Source organism: Oryza sativa, chromosome 1 (assembly GCF_034140825.1).
Source record: "Oryza sativa Japonica Group chromosome 1, ASM3414082v1".
NCBI lineage: Eukaryota > Viridiplantae > Streptophyta > Magnoliopsida > Poales > Poaceae > Oryza > Oryza sativa.
Genome location: NC_089035.1, coordinates 23,827,348 through 23,846,811, shown reverse-complemented (window position 1 = coordinate 23,846,811; position 19,464 = coordinate 23,827,348). Strand labels below are relative to the sequence as shown.

General features: G+C 59.6%; 1 protein-coding gene across 1 annotated transcript; it reads right to left on the bottom strand.

The window, feature by feature from the left end:
• Positions 1-5,549: 5,549 nt before the first annotated feature.
• Positions 5,550-18,257, bottom strand: LOC136355414 (uncharacterized). The gene is made up of 6 exons (XM_066307979.1): positions 18,184-18,257; positions 16,461-16,988; positions 15,861-16,228; positions 6,777-6,901; positions 6,518-6,709; positions 5,550-6,341 (listed from the first exon to the last, which is right to left on the bottom strand). The coding sequence occupies exons 1-6, from the start codon at positions 18,255-18,257 to the stop codon at positions 5,550-5,552; spliced, it is 2,079 nt and encodes a 692-aa protein (XP_066164076.1).
• Between the last annotated feature and the right edge of the window lie 1,207 nt (positions 18,258-19,464).

Genomic DNA, 19,464 nt, shown 5'->3' with positions numbered 1-19,464 from the left:
GTGTCTCTTCACGACGTCCCGATAACGAAGAACGAGGAGGCCGTTCGAGCGAAGACCGAGACCGTGATAACCGCCACAACCGCCACGATCACGATGATCGCGAACGGCAGGTGCTGGGCGATACTGGTCGAGGACGCCGCCATAATGACGACGATGATGGAGATCGGCGCCGGGACAACAACAGGAGACGACGACAGGATTCTCGAGAACCTGGCCGACGCCCTCGTAATCGTACACCAGAACCAAGTGACCCGTCGTCATCATCGTCATCTTCCTCATCCTCATCATCAGATAGACATCCACGAAGGACGTACGATCGCCGACAACCCACCGCCCCCAGCGCTGGGTGTAGAGCTTTCAGTCGTTCGCTGCGTGATGTCCGATGGCCTGAGAGATTCCGACCAGGAGCAATAGAGAAGTACGATGGGAGTACCGACCCAGAAGAATTCCTTCAGGTCTACTCCACAGTACTCTACGCTGCCGGAGTGGACGACAACGCGTTGGTGAATTATTTGCCAACTGCATTGAAAGGTTCTACGCGTTCATGGATGATGCATCTCCCGCCCTACTCGATTTCTTCATGGGCAGACCTGTGGCAGCAGTTCATCGCCAACTTTCAGGGAACTTACAAGCGCCACGCGATCGAAGACGACCTACATGTGTTGACACAGAACCCGGGTGAATCCTTGAGGGATTATGTTCGGCGCTTTAATGAGTGTAGAAATACAATCCCCGAAATCACCGACGCTTCTGTAATCCGCACCTTCAAGTCCAGTGTCAGAGATCGCTATACTACCCAGGAGTTGGCAACGAAGCGCGTCACGACAACTCGGAGATTATTCGAAATTGTCGATCGATGCGCTCACGCGGACGACGCACTGAGACGCAAGAACGACAAACCGAAGACCGAAGGAGAGAAGAAACTAGCCAAGGAAGCACCTGAGTCAAGCAAGAAGAAAAATCGCAACAGTGGGAAAAGGAAAGCTCAAGCGGAGGTTCTCGCAACAGAATACGCGGACCCTCCCAAGCGCCCAGACCCACAAGGCAGCGACACGAAGAAAACATGGTGCCCTATACACAAGTTGGACAGACACTCCATCCAGAGTGGCTAGCCAACCCAGTCATGGTGCGGAAGGCCAATGGGAAATGGAGAATGTGTGTCGATTTCACCGACCTCAACAAGGCGTGTCCCAAGGATTACTTCCCTCTTCCTCGAATAGACCAACTGGTGGACTCGATAGCCGGTTGTGAGTTGTTGAGCTTTCTCGACGCTTACTCCGGCTACCACCAAATCAGCATGGCGAAAGAGGACGAGGAGAAGACAACATTCATCACGCCGTTCGGGGTATTTTACTACGTTAAGATGCCGTTCGGACTAATAACCACAGGAAACACTTTCCAGCGTACGGTCCAGGGCGCACTTAGCGACCAAATCAGAAACAATGTCGAGGCCTACATTGATGACATTGTTTTCAAGACCAAGACAAGCGACTCATTGATTGACGATCTGCGGGAAACGTTCGACAACCTCCGACGATATCGCCTCATGCTCAATCTAGAGAAGTGCACGTTCGGAGTACCATCGGGCAAGCTGCTCGGTTTCCTCGTATCTGGCAGAGGAATAAAAGCAAATCTTGAGAAGATCAAGGCAATCGAGAACATGAAGTACAAAAGCTAACCGGATGCATGGCGGCACTAAGTAGGTTCGTCGCTAGGATGGGAGAGCAAGGACAACCTTTCTTCGCTCTGCTGAAGAAGCAAGACAAATTTGTATGGACACAGGAAGCCGAAGAGGCATTCATTGCACTCAAGCGCTACCTATCAAATCCCCCTGTACTTGTTGCCCCCCAACCTAATGAAGAATTATTTCTCTATATTGCCGCCATGCCATATTCCGTTAGCACTATCATTGTTGTCGAGAGAGAAGGTGCAATGACCAGTCTACTACGTCAGCGAAGCTCTCCACGACGCAAAGACAAGATATCCACAGATCCAAAAACTGCTCTACGCGGTAATCATGACATCAAGAAAGCTACGCCACTACTTCCAAACCCACAGGGTCACAGTTGTATCCTCCTTCCCTCTCGGTGAAGTCGTGAGAAACAAAGACGTTGTCGGTCGCAATGCAAAATGGGTAGTCGAGCTAAGCCAATTTGATGTCCACTTTGTGCCACGAACAGCCATCAAGTCCTAGGTACTCGCCGACTTCGTAGCCGATTGGACTATGCCTGATAACAGGTCAGACAACCAAATCGACAACGAAACGTGGATAATGGCGTTCGACAGCGCGCTTAACAGCCAAGGAGCAGGGGCAGGATTTATCTTGACATCACCTTCGGGAAATCAATTCAAGCATGCAATTCATCTCAACTTCAGGGCAACCAATAACACAGCCGAGTACGAAGGACTACTCGCCGGGATGAGAGCTGCAGCTGCACTCGGAGTCAAGCGACTGGTCGTGAAAGGGGATTCCAAACTAGTTGTGAACCAGGTGCATAAAGATTACAAGTGCTCTAGCCCCGAGTTATCCAAGTATCTCGTAGAAGTCAAGAAGCTGGAAAAAAGGTTCGATGGGATCGAGATCCGACATGTATACCGCAAGGACAACATCGAGCCGGATGATCTAGCATGGCGTGCGTCCAGACGAGAGCCACTCGAACCTGGCACCTTTCTAGACGTCCTGACAAGGCCATCAGTGAAAGAGGCAAGCGGCAAAGATAGCCTGATCGTCCTCAACATCAGCTCTTGGGCTATAGAGGCAGAGCGCGCCGTTGCCGATATCGAGACCACAGACGACTGGCACACCCCACTCATTAAATTCATAGGCAGCGAAGAGTTGCCCGAGGACGACGCAGAAGCCGAGAAAATAACCCGTAAAGCAAAAATCTACTGTATGATCGGCAACGATCTATACAAGAAGACGCCTAACGGGATACTCCTAAAATGCGTCTCGTCCGATGACGGCAGACATCTCCTCCTCGACATACATGAAGGGATCTGTGAGTCACACGCCGTCGGTCGGACATTAGTCAGAAAAGCTTTTCGACAAGGGTTTTTCTGGCCAATCGCCCTCAAAGACGCCTGCGACATGGTTCAGCGGTGTGAAGCCTGTCAATTCCACAATAAACACACAAAGCTACCAGCGCAAGCACTCTAGACTATCCCTCTTACTTGGCCGTTCTCGTGCTAGGGGCTGGACATACTCGGGCCATTCCCACGAGAGCAGGGCGGCTACAGGTTCCTATTCGTGGCGATCGACAAATTCACTAAGTGGATAGAAGCAACACCCACGGGGGAAATCAAGGCCGACCATACCATCAAATTCATCAAAGGGATATTTTGCAGATTCGGATTGCCTCACCGTATCATAACGGACAACGGCTCCCAGTTCATCAGTGCCGATTTCCAGGATTACTGCATCAGGCTGAGAGTCAAGATCTGCTTCGCCTCGGTTTCTCACCCTCAGAGCAATGGACAGGTCAAGAGGGCAAACGGCATAGTACTACAAGGAATCAAGACCTGCGTCTACGACAGGCTCATATCACATACAAGAAGTGGGTCGAAGAACTCCCATCAGTACTATGGGCCGTGCATACCATACCGACAACGTCTAACAAGGAGACACCCTTCTTCCTTGTGTACGGCTCAGAGGACATGCTCCCCACCGAGCTACGACATCAAAGTACACGAGTACAGAAGTATTCCGATGAGGATCAGGAGGAGCAGGGAAATGACGCTGTGAATCTACTCGAGGAACATCGCGAACGAGTTGCCGTTCGAGCAGCCAGCTACCAACAGGCCATTCGCCGTTACCACGAGAAGCGCATCCGAGCACGCACGCTTTCGATCGGCGACTACGTCCTCCGACGGGTTCAAAGCCAAGCAGGGCGAAACAAGCTCTCACCCAAATGGGAAGGACTGTACACGATCACACAGGTCTTGCGGCCAGGCGCATTCAAGATTGCAGACAGCGATGGTCGCGAGTTGGCAAATTCCTGGAACATTGATCAATTACATAAATTCTATGTATAAGTCAATAGTATCCATACTTGTAAGACATCTTACAGCTTCAATAAAGCCTATTTTCAGGTACATATTACAATCAAAGTGTTCCTTCCTGATGATCCCTTACCCAGATGACACCTAGCGTTGAAACCTATCCTCATGTCCCTTTACGCCGTCTTGACAAGGCCTCTGAGGAACCTAAGGGAACTTCGACTGGGGACGCCCAGAACCGATAAGGCCTTGTCGGATCCTATAGAGATGAAATACCATGTAAGATCTGGTCATGTAAGAGTTCTCGCCGTGCGTATTAACCAAGCCGTGTAATTGGAAACTAATTTTCCAACTTCACGGCTGGGGGCCAGGATCAGTGCTTGTTCAACCGAGGCAGGTCAAAGGTCCAAGAGCCTTATCTTCCGAGAAGAATTCTCCGATGATAAGGCTGGGGGCTAGAGAGAGTGTATAACTCAAACGACTGATCGAAGTCGCGAAGTGCGAAGACACTCTTACACACTACGTCCAGAGTAAGAAAGCTTAGTTAGATAGATTTCTTTTCTATTTCACAAATACTTCTTACAATTACGTAAAAATCCAAAATTATATTACACTTTTCCCTAAGACATTTGTCATAGGATACGGAGACTACCAGGAAGGCCAACGCCAGTCCATGGACTGGAAGACCTTCTCCCCAGCGGCGCCATCGACTTCGCCAAGTGATCTATCTCCGTAGGATTTCTCCGACAACGAGAAAACCCTTCGTGGAGGAACTCGAGGTGTAGCTGCGGGCGATGATCTCGTATGCAAGCCAATACATGCCCCCCGGCATATCGGCTCGATCGACGGCACTCCTGCTTCAGGGCCTCGTCAATACGCTTGCTGATGTCGTCGAGCTGGGCGCAGGCCCCATTCAGCCACGAGATGTATCCGGCCGCCGATTCCTCAGGATCCCCACGGGGTACTCGGAGCTCTCTACAGACTCTTGTCATGGATGTGCAGCAACTCTTCAGGTACGAGCTGAACCACACCTCACGACCTCGGAGTGTTTCCACGGCCTGGTCCTTCTTCACTTCCAGCATAGTCCTCTCGAGTTCCGCTACCTCAAATTTTGTCCTCCAATATTGGATGCGACGATCTTGGTTAGCAAGCGCACTCTCGAGGTCTGCTCAGCATGGAAATGACTAAGTCAAACTGCTCTTCTCTCCCGAGAACACAGCAAAGCAAGTCGGTCCAGACGGAGGAGTAAAGGAGATGAAAACAAAAATAACCAACCTAAGGAAGTCGTCGCCATGCCCGTTTCCATAGGCGAATTTTGATCTACATCGCCCTGCGGCACATATGGCTCGAACGCAAGTGCCGAAACGATCACTGGCAACTCAGGCTGCCCACGCTACTGGACATCCTCGACATCAACATCTCTACAAACGACAACAAAATACTCGAGATCAAAATGCTAAAGAAAACTAAGGTGATGACTGCACACACAAAGGCGGTTGGAACCAATGAGAGTCTTACAAAGCATGACTAAAGAGTACAAGGGAGCCAAAAACCTACTCTTCAAAAAGCGGGAGGATTGACTCCCCCAGATCGCCGACTTCTTCCATCACATCCTTGCGCGCATCGCTAGCCGCCCCCTGATCCAAGATCTTCTGGAGATCGAGTTCAGGATGCGCCAGCCACACACACGCAAGGACATGGCACGCCCCGGTATAGATCCCATTTGACGTCTCCTCTCCGATCATGGCTGCGTGTTTGGAGGGGATCGCCTCCATCGCCGTGGCCAGTTTTGCAAGCGAAGACGTCAGCGAGAACTCGTCGGGATTCGCCGGGATGGTGGTCCTGATGCCACACTCCCCGGCGAGCTGGTGCAGACCAGTGTAGGTGACCCGCAGCGAGCCACGGATTTCCGACAAGTTCTCAAGCTCCGACATACGATGCTCGAGCCCTTGCCGTTGTCGCTCATTGCCGGCCACCAGCTCCCTCATCTTCTGGAGGTCCTCGCGAACCTCTGCCAAATCGCGCGTCAGCCGGTCGGCGCGCTCATTCACCGACGACGCCACTGCCGCCCTCACCTCCGCGATCTCGCGGCTAATACTGTGACCACCAGCCTCAAGGAGGCGCCCCATCTCGACCTGGAGCTCCTCCCAGGTGAGGACGGCAGCCGGCGGACCCCAACCAGCCGCGAGATCGCTGGCTGGGCCACTAGGCGTTGCCTCGCGGCTCCTGGGCACGACCACGACATCTGTCGAGGCCACAGCAAGAGACGCGCTAGAGGTCCCTCCAGATTCGTCTTGCGCCGCCTTCGCCCGCGCCGCCCTGTGAAAGGCCGCAATTGAGACAGGCTGCAAGAGTTTGACGAAGTGAGAAAACCTCAAATTCATCCACTTACTTCTCGCCAAGCGTCACAAGCTGCTGCCGTCGCGGAGGCAGGGGAGACGCATCCGAGGCCTAGAGTATAACGGGCATGATGTGAGGTGGAAGTTTTCTGACTACGCGATGAAGGACCAGGAGAGCTTACCGAGGGGGTGGGTGTCTTCCGACGATTTCCGATCACGGAGGAGAATTTCCTCCCCCTTTTTGGAAAGTTGCCGCCACTCGTTGTGGCTGCAGCGGCAGCAACATCGGACGCCTCCTTGGCGACGTCCTCCTTCAGCGACGCCGCCGCCTGATGATCCACGAGCGGCCCGATGATATCAGTCAGAGGGAGAGCCTACACTTCATGAAGTCACAATGCGATTCCGGAAGAAAAATGCAAAAGGGCCACCGAGTACACTTACATTGATGGCAGCCTCGCGTTCGGCTGCCCCCTTCTCGCAAAGGGGGACGGGGACGTTGCTTGCCGTTGTCGGGCCGCTGATCATCAATTGGCCGACGCGGCGCTCCACGGTTTCGCTGTTCAAACCTGTAGATCGAGAATCGGAATTCGATAAGTCAGGAGGAACACACACATAAGGAAGTCAATTTAAATACAAGAAAAATACCCCGAGGAGAAATCCGGGTCGCGTCCTCCAGCCCAAAATAGTCAAAGGCTGGGTGGGCTCGAGCCTAGAGCGGCTGGATCCGCCTACCAATGAAGTCGGCAGCGATTTCATACCCCGACAAACCTCGTACTCGGAGGTCATCGATGGCATCGATGAAGGACTGAAGAGAAGGGGTCAAGGCGGGTTTTGCGGTCCAAGACGAAATCTTGTCTGGTTGTTCCTCAGGAACAACGAAGACTGGATCCGAATTTTCTATCTGAAGATAGAACCACCTCGCCCGCCATTTGCTACGAGAAGAAGGGCACTGGAAGGGGATATAGCGCGACTTCAGGCCATCCCAAGGTCGGAAACCGACGCATCCGGATACCCTGTTGGATTCCATCAAACGCAACTCGTAGTAGAAACGAAAGAGGTCAAGGAACAGCTCTACCCCAATGTAGGCCTCACAAAGATGTGAAAAAATACTGAGGAAGGCGATGGAATTAGGGTTCAAATGGACCAAAGAAAGGCCGTAGAAATTCAAGACCAAGAGAAGAAATTCAGAAGGCGGAGGAAGAAAACCACAGAGAATATAGTCCTCGATCGCAACCATGCGACCTAGGAAAGGCTAGGGTTCAATACCTCCTGCTTCTCTCTCCATGGTCCCGCGACCGGGAAGGGCGCCATCCTCCTGTAGTTTCTTCAACGACGCGCTGGTGGAGGTATACTTGTCGAGGTCCATTGCCGCCGGAGATCGCCGGAGAAAGGACCGAGATGAGCTAGCTAGGGTTTTTGCGGGAGCGGAGAAGACGAGTAACGCTTGGGGGCTGGAGAGTTTTTTCACAACAGGCGGACTTCAAAATGGATCCCCGAAACTCCCTTAAATAGTCGCACTTCCGACGGTGCGAATTCCAAGGAAAGGAGAGAGATAACCGCCGGGAATTTCTAGGTCCGTTACGCGTGGCAGTTTTTCGGACTTCAATTTAAATTCACTCATGACCGTTGAGCTTCACTTGGTGTTGTCGATTACTCCTTGTCTCTCGGTCCTCACACCAAGAACAACAACAACCTCGACATCAAAAGTCACGATCGGTTACACGAGTTCATTTAAACAGAAGTCGGGGGCTACTGTCAGGGTTACAGGTAAGGTATACCCTCTACCCTTCGATATACGTCACATATCGATATGGTATACTTGCGTGTATACGGACGTTTTCGGCATACGTTAAGGAAATCGAGGGCGAAGAACCTCACTTAGTGCCCCCGGCCGAACCGGCAAAGGGGGGCCTGCGCGGTCTCCCGATGAGGAGCTCCACGCTCCGTCATCTGGCGCGCCAGGTAGGGGGCGCGTGTGTCTTTCTAAGCCCTCGTCCTCTTTCGTGTGCGCCAAGCTTCTCCCGCTCAGCCCCATGGCCGAACGGGCAGTGGCGCACAATCTCTCTCCGAGCGCTAGCGGTGACGACGGGGAGCAGAACCTGCGCCGTCGAGCTCGTACTCCACTGTCCCCCTCTCGCCGAAGTCTTGGGCGGGAGGAGGCGCTCGAGGAGGTCGAAAGATCCGCGACTTCGCCGCACGCGGGCGATGGAGAAGGACGTCGAGACGGGGAGCGTCGTCTCCTCGTCTACGGTGATGGCAGCACGCCCCAGGGCGCGCTCCAGGCTGCGGGCGCGCTCCTGCGTCACCCGCCCGTCATCCCTGATCCAGAGACTTCAACCCGACGTTGGCTAGATGACGTGGCCAATTTGCTCATGACGGCGCAGCAGCGCCTAGGCGCCGACTGGCGGTCCTCCGCCACCAAGGCCACTGGCGTTGCTACTGCTGGCTCCGTGTCGTCGAGGCGGAGGGCGCGGCGAGCGGCGGCCGTTACCCGCCGTTCGTCCGCCATTCCCTCGTCAACGCCTCCAACCCAAGAAGATGTGCGTAGGGGGCCAGATGCCCGCTTCAATATCGAGCGCCGGCGCAATGATCGCCGTGCTGCCAACGCATCGGAGGGCGCTTCCTCGTCCGGAGCGCCACTTCGGTCCGGGCACGGGGGCCAGCCCCCCGTGTCCCCGGTTGGCGGTGCCGGCTGTCGAGCCTTTGTGGCGAGCCTTCGGAACGTCCGTTGGCCCCCAAGGTTCCGGCCCACCATCACCGAAAAATACGACGGAAGCGTCAACCCCGCCGAGTTCCTCCAGATCTACACGACTGGGATCGAGGCCGCCGGGGGTGACGACAGGGTCATGGCGAATTTCTTCCCCATGGCCCTGAAAGGACAGGCGCGGGGTTGGCTAATGAACTTGCCACCCGCGTCGGTGCACTCTTGGGAGGATTTGTGCCAGCAGTTCACCATGAACTTCCAGGGCACATATCCGCGCCCAGGTGAAGAAGCGGACTTGCACGTGGTACAGCGAGGGGACGATGAGTCTCTTCGCTCGTACATTCAGCGGTTTTGTCAAGTCCGCAACACTATACTGTGCATCCCTGCACACGCGGTGATCTACGCGTTTAGGGGGGGCGTGCGGCACAACCGCATGCTCGAGAAGATCGCCTCCAAGGAGCCCCAGACCACCGCGGAGCTTTTTCAGCTCGCGGACCGTGTGGCTCGCAAGGAGGAGGCCTGGACCTGGAACTCCTCCGGTTCCGGTGTGGCAGCTCCGGCCGCCCCCGGGCCCGCTGCTCGGTCAGGGCGGCGGGACAGGAGGAGGAAGAAGAGGTCGGCCCATTCCGACGACGAGGGTCACGTCCTCGCCGTCGAGGGCGCTTCGCGGGCCACCCGAAAGGGGAGGCCTGCGAGCGACAAAAAGAAGGAGGCCGGCGCTCCCAGTAGGGAGCGCCCGACCGGCAAGTGGTGCACCGTGCACAACACCTCCCTCCACGACCTCGTGGACTGCCGCGCGGTCAAAAGTTTGGCTGAGCGGACGAGGAAGTGGGAGGAGGAGAGGAGGCAGGAGCGCCGTGAGGGCAATACCCCGGCGGCTCCCGCCGGCAACCGGCGAGGTGAGGCCAAGCAGAAGGCCCCCGCCGAGGACATCAACGATGGCGACGATGACCTAGGGTTCCAGGAGCCTGAGGCCACCGTCGCCACCGTTGATGGGGGAGCGTGTGCTCACGCTTCTCGCCGGAGCCTCAAGGCCATGAAGCGAGAGCTTCTGGCCGTGGCCCCTACCCATGAGGCGACGCGGCGGGCGCGGTGGTCGGAGGTTGCCCTCACCTTCGATCAGACCGACCACCCACCGTGCGTTGCCCGGGGAGGACAGATCGCGATGGTGGTTTCCCCCACCGTTTGCAATGTGAAGTTGGGGCGTGTCCTCATTGACGGGGGTGCAGCCCTCAATATCCTTTCCCCCGCTGCCTTTGACGCCATTAAGGCCCCGGGGATGGTGCTCCGGTCGTCCCAGCCGATCATCGGTGTGACGCCGGGGCACACTTGGCCGCTAGGCCATATCGACCTCCCGGTCACCTTCGGTGGTTCCGCCAACTTCCGCACGGAGCGGGTGAACTTCGATGTGGCGGACCTCAGTCTACCCTACAACGCGGTCCTGGGGAGGCCCGCGTTGGTGAAGTTCATGGTGGCGGTCCACTACGCCTATCTCCAGATGAAGATGCCGGGCCCCGGTGGCCCCATCACCGTCCATGGCGACCTCAAAGTCGCGCTTGCTTGCATGGAGCAGCGCGCGGACCACCTCGCCACGGCATCCAAGCCCACGGGTGGCGACGAGAAGCTCAGCACCTCCGTCCCAGCCGCCCCGAGGCAGCGGATGATCACGTGCGACGAGGTCCAGATCAAGCAGGTTGCCCTGGGCGACGGCCCGTCCAAGACCACACGAATCGGTGGTCTTCTGGACGACAAATAGGAAGACGCGCTCGTCTCCTTCCTGCGGGCAAACGCCGACGTCTTCGCCTGGAGACCGGCGGACATGCCCGGGGTCCCCAAGGAGGTGATTGAGCACCGTCTCGCCGTACGGCCGGGCGCAAGGCCGGTCCTGCAGAAGGTGCGGCGGCAGGCCCCGGAACGTCAAGCCTTCATCCGCGAGGAGGTGGCGCGACTTCTGGAGGCCGGATTCATCCGAGAGGTCATCCATCCGGAGTGGCTGGCGAACCCGGTCGTCGTTCCCAAGGCGAACGGCAAGCTTCGGATGTGCATCGACTACACCGACCTTAACAAGGCATGTCCTAAGGACCCTTACCCCCTGCCACGCATAGATCAGATTGTCGACTCCACCGCGGGGTGCGACCTTTTGTGTTTTCTAGATGCATACTCTGGTTATCATCAGATTCGCATGGCTAGGGAGGATGAGGAAAAAACTGCATTCATTACCCCCGTAGGAACTTATTGTTATACGACAATGCCTTTCGGGTTAAAGAATGCAGGTCCTACTTTTCAACGTACTACTCGAATTTCTTTGGGTAGCCAAATAGGACGTAATGTTGAGGCCTATGTTGATGACTTGGTTGTGAAAACACGCAACCAGGAGACCTTACTCTCGAATCTAGCGGAAACTTTCGAAAGTCTCCGCACCACCTGCATAAAGCTGAACCCCGACAAGTGCATGTTCGGCGTGCCTGCGGGCAAGCTTCTCGGGTTCTTGATCTCTGCCCGAGGCATTGAGGCCAACCCCGAGAAGATACGAGCTATAGAGCGGATGCGCCCCCCCAGGAAGCTTAGGGATGTGCAATGCGTCACTGGCTGTATGGCCGCCCTAAGTCGGTTCATATCGAGGCTGGGAGAGAAGGCGCTACCCCTATTTAAGCTCCTCAAACGCTCCGGGCCGTTTATCTGGACGGAGGAGGCTGAACGGGCCCTCACTCAGTTGAAGGCGTACCTCAGTTCTCCCCCAGTCCTGGTCGCCCCGGAGCCAGATGAGCCGTTGCTACTCTACCTGGCGGCAACTCCGCAGGTGGTCAGCGCGGCGTTGGTCGTGGAGCGCGACGAGGACGACCCTCGCTCCGCGCATCCCCACCCTGTGTCGACTCGACCCGGGAGAGAGCAGGGAGGAGAGGCCCCCGACGACCGAAGCTGGCCCTCTGCCCGCTTGTCCGACGGTGCCAGGCGCCCCCGACCCCCAGGATGGCCCCGGGGCCACTGCGGGAAGGCCGCGCCTGTCGCCCTCTGACCCCGAGGTCGTCGGCACAGAAGCCGAGTGCGCCCCGCGCGGCCTCTCGGACGAAGAGCACCCTGTATCGACTCGACCCGGGAGAGAGCAGGGAGGAGAGGCCCCCGAGCCGAACGGCGGCCCGAGGCCCCCGACGACCGGAGCTGGCCCTCTGCCCGCTTGTCCGACGGTGCCAGGAGCCCCCGACCCCCAGGATGGCCCCAGGGCCACTGCGGGAAGGCCGCGCCTGTCGCCTTCCGACCCCGAGGTCGTCGACACAGAAGCCGAGTGCGCCCCGCGCGGCCTCTCGGACGAAAAGCGCCCTGGAGATGCGGCCCCTAGCGAAGAGGATCGGCCCCGCCAAAAGGTGCAGCGGCCCGTCTACTTTGTTAGTGAGGCCCTCCGGGACGCCAAGACCCGATACCCTCAGGCCCAGAAGATGCTTTACGCTATTCTGATGGCTTCGAGGAAGTTGCGCCATTATTTCCAGGCGCGTCAGGTCACGGTGGTTACGTCCTACCCGCTCGGCCAAATCTTGCATAACCGAGAAGGTACTGGACGGGTGGTGAAATGGGCAATCGAACTCTCTGAGTTCGATTTGCACTTTGAACCACGCCACGCGATCAAGAGCCAGGCCCTCGCCGACTTTGTGGCAGAGTGGACACCGGCTCCCGAGCCCGTCTCCATCCCCGAGGCCAGCTCGGGCCCTTCGCAGCTGCCTCACACCGCCTATTGGGTGATGCAGTTCGACGGCTCCCTGTCTCTTCAGGGCGCCGGTGCGGGGGTCACGTTGACCTCGCCGAGCGGAGATGTCCTTAAATACCTGGTCCGCCTTGACTTTCGGGCAACCAACAATATGGCAGAGTACGAGGGACTCCTTGCGGGACTCAGAGTGGCGGCTGGACTGGGGATCCGCCGCCTCCTGGTGTTAGGCGACTCTCAGTTGGTCGTTAACCAGGTCTCCAAGGAGTACCAGTGCTCTAACCCGCAGATGGATGCTTACGTGCGCCAGGTGCGGCGTATGGAGCGCCATTTTGACGGGATAGAGCTTTGGCACGTGCCCAGACGGGATAACGCGGTCGCCGACGAACTCTCAAGGCTCGCTTCCTCGCGAGCCCAGACCCCACCGAGCGCCTTTGAAGAAAGGCTTGCCCAGCCGTCGGCGCGACCCGACCCCCTAGGGGAGACGGACGCGCCTGAACGGCCCCCGAGGCCCGTCGGAGTCCAGGCCTCGGGACCCGAGGGGAGCGCTCCCAGCTCCCTTAGATTGATTGCTTGGATCGCTGAGATCCAGGCGTACCTCGCAGATAAGACTCTACCCGAGGACCACGAAGGGAGTGAACGCGTCCAGCGCATCTCCAAGCGCTACGTGCTGGTGGAAGGGACCCTCTATCGGCACGCGGCTAACGGAGTCCTCCTGAAGTGCATTCCTCGGGAACAAGGCGTCGAGCTTCTTGCCGATATCCATGAAGGCGAGTGCGGAGCCCACTCTGCCTCACGCACCTTGGTTGGCAAGGCCTTTCGCCAGGGTTTCTATTGGCCGACGGCTCTCAACGATGCGGTCGACTTGGTCCGGCGGTGCAGGGCGTGCCAGTTCCACGCCAAGCAAACCCATCAGCCGGCCCAGGCCCTGCAGACCATACCTCTTTCATGGCCGTTTGCTGTCTGGGGGCTCGATATCCTGGGTCCATTTAGACGGGCCCCGGGCGGGTTCGAGTATCTGTATGTCGCTATCGACAAGTTCACTAAGTGGCCCGAGGCTTATCCGGTCATCAAGATCGATAAGCACTCCGCACTTAAATTCATCAGGGGTATCACTGCTCGGTTTGGGGTGCCTAACCGTATCATTACGGATAACGGCACCCAGTTCACTAGTGAGCTCTTCGGTGACTACTGCGAAGACATGGGCATTAAGCTCTGCTTCGCCTCTCCCGCCCACCCCAGAAGCAATGGCCAAGTGGAGCGCGCCAACGCAGAAATCCTCAAGGGCCTCAAAACCAAGACCTTCAACATCCTCAAGAAGCACGGCGACTCGTGGATCGAGGAGCTGCCAGCGGTGCTCTGGGCGAACCGAACCACGCCAAGCCGAGCAACCGGGGAAACGCCTTTCTTCCTCGTCTACGGCGCGGAGGCGGTTCTCCCATCCGAGCTCACCCTGAGGTCCCCTCGGGCCACCATGTACTGCGAGGCTGATCAAGATCAGCTTCGCAGAGATGACCTCGACTACTTGGAAGAACGAAGGCGGCGCGCGGCCCTTCGAGCCGCGCGCTACCAGCAGAGCCTGCGGCGCTACCATCAGCGTCACGTCCGGGCCCAATCACTCTGCGTCGATGACCTCGTCCTACGCCGCGTCCAAACGCGTGCTGGACTGAGCAAGCTCTCACCAATGTGGGAGGGTCCGTATCGAGTGATCGGCGTCTCCCGGCCGGGCTCCGTTCGGCTGGCCACGGGCGACGGCACAGAGCTGCCTAACCCGTGGAACATCGAACACCTTCGTCGCTTCTACCCCTAGTGGGGGTCGGGTGTCAGGTCTCGGGCTCGGGCCAACCCCGCACCCCCCTCGGGCGTGCAGGGTTGGCCGGGGGCTACCACATATGCATATACTTATCTTTTTTCTCTCTTCCGTATTTCAATAAAAGCTTTTTCGATTTCCTAAGGACTGTGTCTGTGCCATTGTTTCCTTTTGAAGAGTCTTGGCTTGAATTAGCACGCTCGTGCTCGACCCTGCCCTCGGTGGCCCGGGCCGGCGGAAATCGCCAAACGGGGCCCAGAACCGAGCCGTGCCCCGGGGCGTGGTGAACTCCGGGGGGGAATCGGCAAAGGCCTACAATCGGGTCCCCATAACCCTCGGTCACCGCGCTCCCGGCCTGGCCAGTCTCGACACGTGGATCTCCCCAGGCACTAGCCCCGACCCGCGCCGTTTGAGGCTAGGACCTGGGCACGAGCCCTTGTTCAAGCCAAGACACAGAAGGACCGCGGCACAGACCATCCTCGTCTCATACACACAACAAATAAAATTGACACAGAAATTTCTTCTTTATTTGATTGCAGATTAAATTAGTTTATACAAGAAGGGGGCCCGAAGGCCTCGGAAGAAGAAAGGAAAAACTATTTAAGATTGGCGGGGGCCTGGGGGCTCACTTCGAGGCTCCCGAGTCGCCGGCCTCGTGGTCGCTGTCGTCCACACCACCGTCGCCGCCCTCCTCGTCGGAGTCGAGGGCGAACGCGAGCCGAGGGGCCGTACCCTCGAAGCTGTGGACGATGTGGTCGGCGGCGTCCCGGACCTGCGCGCGCGCGTCGTCCTCGGTTCTGGGAGGGAACTCGTCCAGCGCTGCCCACGGGGAGAAGTCTGGGTCCCTGGCCTGGTAGCTTGCCTGTACAAGCTCCACTGCCCCCCGGGCGAGGTCTCTCGAGGATGACTTGATCGTCTCCTCGAGCTCCTCGGGGAGCCGCTGGAGAGTCCCGGCCATCTCTGAGAGGCGCTGGGCGAGGCCCCCCTGGTTGGCGGCGTACTTCGCGGTCCGCTCGCCCCAGAGGCCCGCTTGCCGCCCGGCGCGGTCTAGATGGGAGACGGCGTCCCGAAGCATGCCGGGCCCTACCTCGCCCGCCAAGCGGAGGGCCTCGACCTCCCCGGCGGACGAGTCCAGCGCGCCTTGCAGATCGGCGATGGTGTGTTCGGCAGCTGCGAGGCGGGCGGCTAGATCGCCGTCACCCGCGGCCGCCCCGCCGCTGCGCGCCCTCGCGTCCAGCTCCTTCACCCGCGCCTCGAGCTCAGCGGCCCGCTGATCCAGTGCGGCCCTCTCGGCGCGGGCGCCTTCCAGATTACGGCGCACCTGCTCCTCCCGCGCTGCCTCGCGGAGGGACAGGCTGTCCGCCAGCCGCTGCGCCGTGGCCTCGGCTTCCTCGAGAGCTCGCTCCCGCTCGGTGAGTGCGTCCTCGCGGAGGCGGAGTGCGGACTCCTCTTCGGCGCAGGCGGCCTCGTGCGCCGCCAGCGTTGCCTCCCGGATAGCGACGGCGGTCTCGCGGTCCGCCAGGTCCCTCTCCCTCGCGCGGGCGCACTCTTCGAGCGCCGTGGCGCGAGCCTTAAGGGCCTCTTCGCGCCGCCGGGACGCTGCCTCGTTCTCCGTCGCCCGCCGTTCCCGTGCAGTGGCGGCGTCAAGGACTCCCGTATTGGAGGCGGAGATCGTCCCGCGCCTCGTTGAGCATGGCGATGGCGATGAGGGCAGTCTCCCGCTCCTCCTCCACCTCCCTGGCGATCTCCGCCAGCTCCCTCCGACGGGCCTCGAGCTCTGAGGCGTGCCGGCGGTATGCCTTGCGGCCCGCCTCCACCATGGCCTCCACCGAGCGCCGCCCCTCTTCGACGCGCGCCCACGCCGCGTCGAGCTCCGCCCGCTCTGCCTGCAGGACCTCCATCTGGGCACCTAACCCGTCCAGCACCGTCGTGTTCGCGGCGGCCAGGGCCTGCAGGAGGGGCTCTGTGTTCAGTGGGGCGGCGGAAGGCAGAGGGGAGAGCCGCCTCGGTGTGGGCGCTGTGCGGCTCGGCCCGCCAATCGACGTGCCGGACTCAGGGGCGTCCCCCGAGGCTGGCTCGTCCCGAACGTCGCCCGAAGGGTCGGGTCCGAGCGGCGCGCCCGCGGCCTCGTCGTGGGTGGCCTCGGAAGTCGTCGTCGCCTCGGGCGGAGTCGGGTCGGGGGCTTGGCAGGCCGCCTGGCGTGCGCGCGTCGCCTCTGCCTCCCGGGCTGACTTCCCGGCCCGGCGGAGTCTGGCCTCCTCCCGAGCGGCCTCCTCAGCCTGGCGAACCCGGACGGCTTCCTGGGCAGCCTCCTCAGCTTCCCGGAGGCGGTCCGTGGCTTCTCGCCGGACAGCTTCCCGCCTCCGGGCCTCCGCGGTCGCTGTCTCCTCGGCCTCAGACCGGCCGGACTTGGAATGGCGAGGGGGGCGCGACGGAATCTCGCTGAAAGCGGAAGAAAAACCAGAAGACAAAAAGAAACGGGTAAGTGAAAACTCGCCTTGGGAGAATGAATACGGCCGCAGTGGGCGCGGGGACGAACCTGCGAGGAGGTCGACTAAACGACCACCTTGGGGGGGAGATAAGGTTTCCCCAGCATCGTTCGGTCCCCCCCATCTTGCGGAGCCGCTTCTTTTTTCGCTCCCCCTCGGGCTGCGACGTCGGCACAGCACCCTCCGGGCGCCTGCTGCTGGCACGCACCGCCCCGCCCCCTCGGGGAGGAGATGGGGAGGGGGTATCCTCCTGTTTCCTCTTCCCCCGGGCGTCGGCAGGGCGGCTGCCCCCCGGGCCCCCGTCACGCGGCCCAGAAGCACGACCCCCTCCCGGGGTAGATTGTTCCCCCCTGCGGCTCCCGCCCGCGCCATCGTGGCCTCGAGGAGCCCGCTCCCCTGACGCCCCGACCGCCTGCATGATGGTCAGGATGTTGGCGCGCTCTGGATCGCTGCAGAGGGGGAGGACACCTTGGGGGATGAGGGATGCCTCCACGGAGCTGAGATTCAGCACCCGTTGGACCACCATCTTGAAGTCCTCAGGGGCCCAGTCCCATCTGCCCCCCTGGTGGGTCCTCATGTAGTCCTCGGACCCGGTGTACTCCCAGGCGCCCCGGGCGCGCCGCTGGAGTGGCGCGATCCGGCGACGAAGGTAGTCGCCGAACACCATGGCCCCCGTGAGCCCCTGGGATCGCAAACCCGCCAGGCGGTCAAGAACGGCGTCGTAGCCGTCTCCCAGATCTACCGGCGCCCGCCAGCTGGAGGCCTGCGCCGGGGGCTGGCTCGGAAGTCGGAGGCGCGCTTCGTCGGCGAGAGGGGTGTAGAACCAGTCGCTCTTCCAGTCGTCCCACTTCTTGCGAAGGACGCAGGGAATGTAGCGGTTCAGCACCGGCCCCCGCGGCTGGAAGTAGCAGCCACCGACTACCGACGGTGGCGACACCGGCTGTACGGTGAAGAACCACCGGAACAGCCGGAGAGATGGGCGCACCCCGATGAACATCTCGCATAGGTGCGCGAAGATGGCCAACGTCATTACCGCGTTGGGGGTGAGGTGCGCCATCTGGATATCATAAAGCTCCAGAACATCCATGAAGAAAGAAGAGAATGGCGGGACCAGCCCTGCCATTGCGAAAGAGAGGAAGAAGACGGACCACCCCGGGTAATGCGGCGCCGGGCGTCCCTCGCCCAGCGCGACCACCTCCCGGCCGGTGGCAGATTCCGGCATGAATCGGCACGGCAGCCCGGCCTGCCTCTCGCTCACGATGCGGGAAGGCGGCAGCACGCTACCCTCGAGCGGTGCGGAGCCCCGTGCCATGACGCCGGCGGAGGAGGAGCTTGAGAGCGAGCGAGTATGGCAAGGGTAGGGCGCCGGAAACGGAGAGTCAGAGCACAAGTGGCAAAGGCAAAGGGAAGAGTGACGAGAGGAAGGAAACAAATCCCTTCCTTGATGTCTTAGTACCCTTGCCAACGCTATGCCCGGCTCCTCGATCCCCGCGCCCACTACCTCACCCCCTCGTCTCTCGCGCCCACCTCCACTAATCCCGCTCGCCCGTTTGCGGCGCACGAGGCGGATGTGCGGCCGTGGCAGTCGAGATGGGACATATCGTGCACGCGTTAACTACGCTCGCCGACCGATGCACCGTCATCACATCTCCAGGCGAAACGAACCGGCTCGTCCCGGTTCGCGCGCTACTTAAGTAATGTAGCGGTCTTGAAGGAAGCCGCTCATTATTGTCGGTCGGTTTTTCCTTGCCGATGTGCGCGATTTGCGACCGCTGGGTTTCTGCCGCCTGTGGAGACCGGCCCCACCTGTCACCAGGTCTAAGGAGTGGCGTCACGCCCGAGCGCTTCCCTCGAGGGGGGCGATCGCCCTGGCGTAACGCCGGGGGCTACTGTCGGTGACATGGGACCGGGGGTATCTTGACTAGAGGTTTGGGGCAGCTGCAGTCACCCACGTGGCCTGACCCCCTCGGAGGGGTCGGGCCCGAGGGTGATGTGGCCGCCCCTCCCTCTGTCTCCCCGAGGGGTCGGGCCGCTCCCGTTTCGGCCCCGAGGGCTGGGGCGCCCCGACCCCTGTGGGTTTGGCGCCACGTGTGTGGGTTAGGTGAGCACAGCGGCGCTCACCTAACCGCGTTTATTGCGGGTTGGACGAGCGCCCCACGCCGCATTTAATGCAGCACAGCACACTCGTTCGGTCCGTGACAGGTCACAGTGTGTGACCGGTCACAGACCGGCCAGATCGCGGGTTAGGTGGCAACAGGCGGCCTGACACACGCCTCGCCCCGTCCCGTCGGAATGATGAGAGCCTCCAGGCACTCGTCCCTAGCCGGAGCCGGCGTGGGAACTCCTGGAGTTGGCACGTCAGCCCCGGCCAGATACATTCCAGGCTTCATCGCAACCATTGCAAGGAAGTCATTGTATGAAGAAGGGCA

Excerpts from the sequence above, each read along its gene's own strand:
- LOC136355414 (XM_066307979.1), bottom strand. The coding sequence starts at position 18,257 with ATGCCGGAATCTGCCACCGGCCGGGAGGTGGTCGCGCTGGGCGAGGGA. Across the intron at positions 16,989-18,183 it reads GCGCCGCATTACCCGGGGTG|CGAGATTCCGTCGCGCCCCC; the intron begins GTCCGTCTTCTT and ends TTCCGCTTTCAG. Across the intron at positions 6,342-6,517 it reads GGAAGACACCCACCCCCTCG|CCTGTCTCAATTGCGGCCTT; the intron begins GTAAGCTCTCCT and ends AAACTCTTGCAG.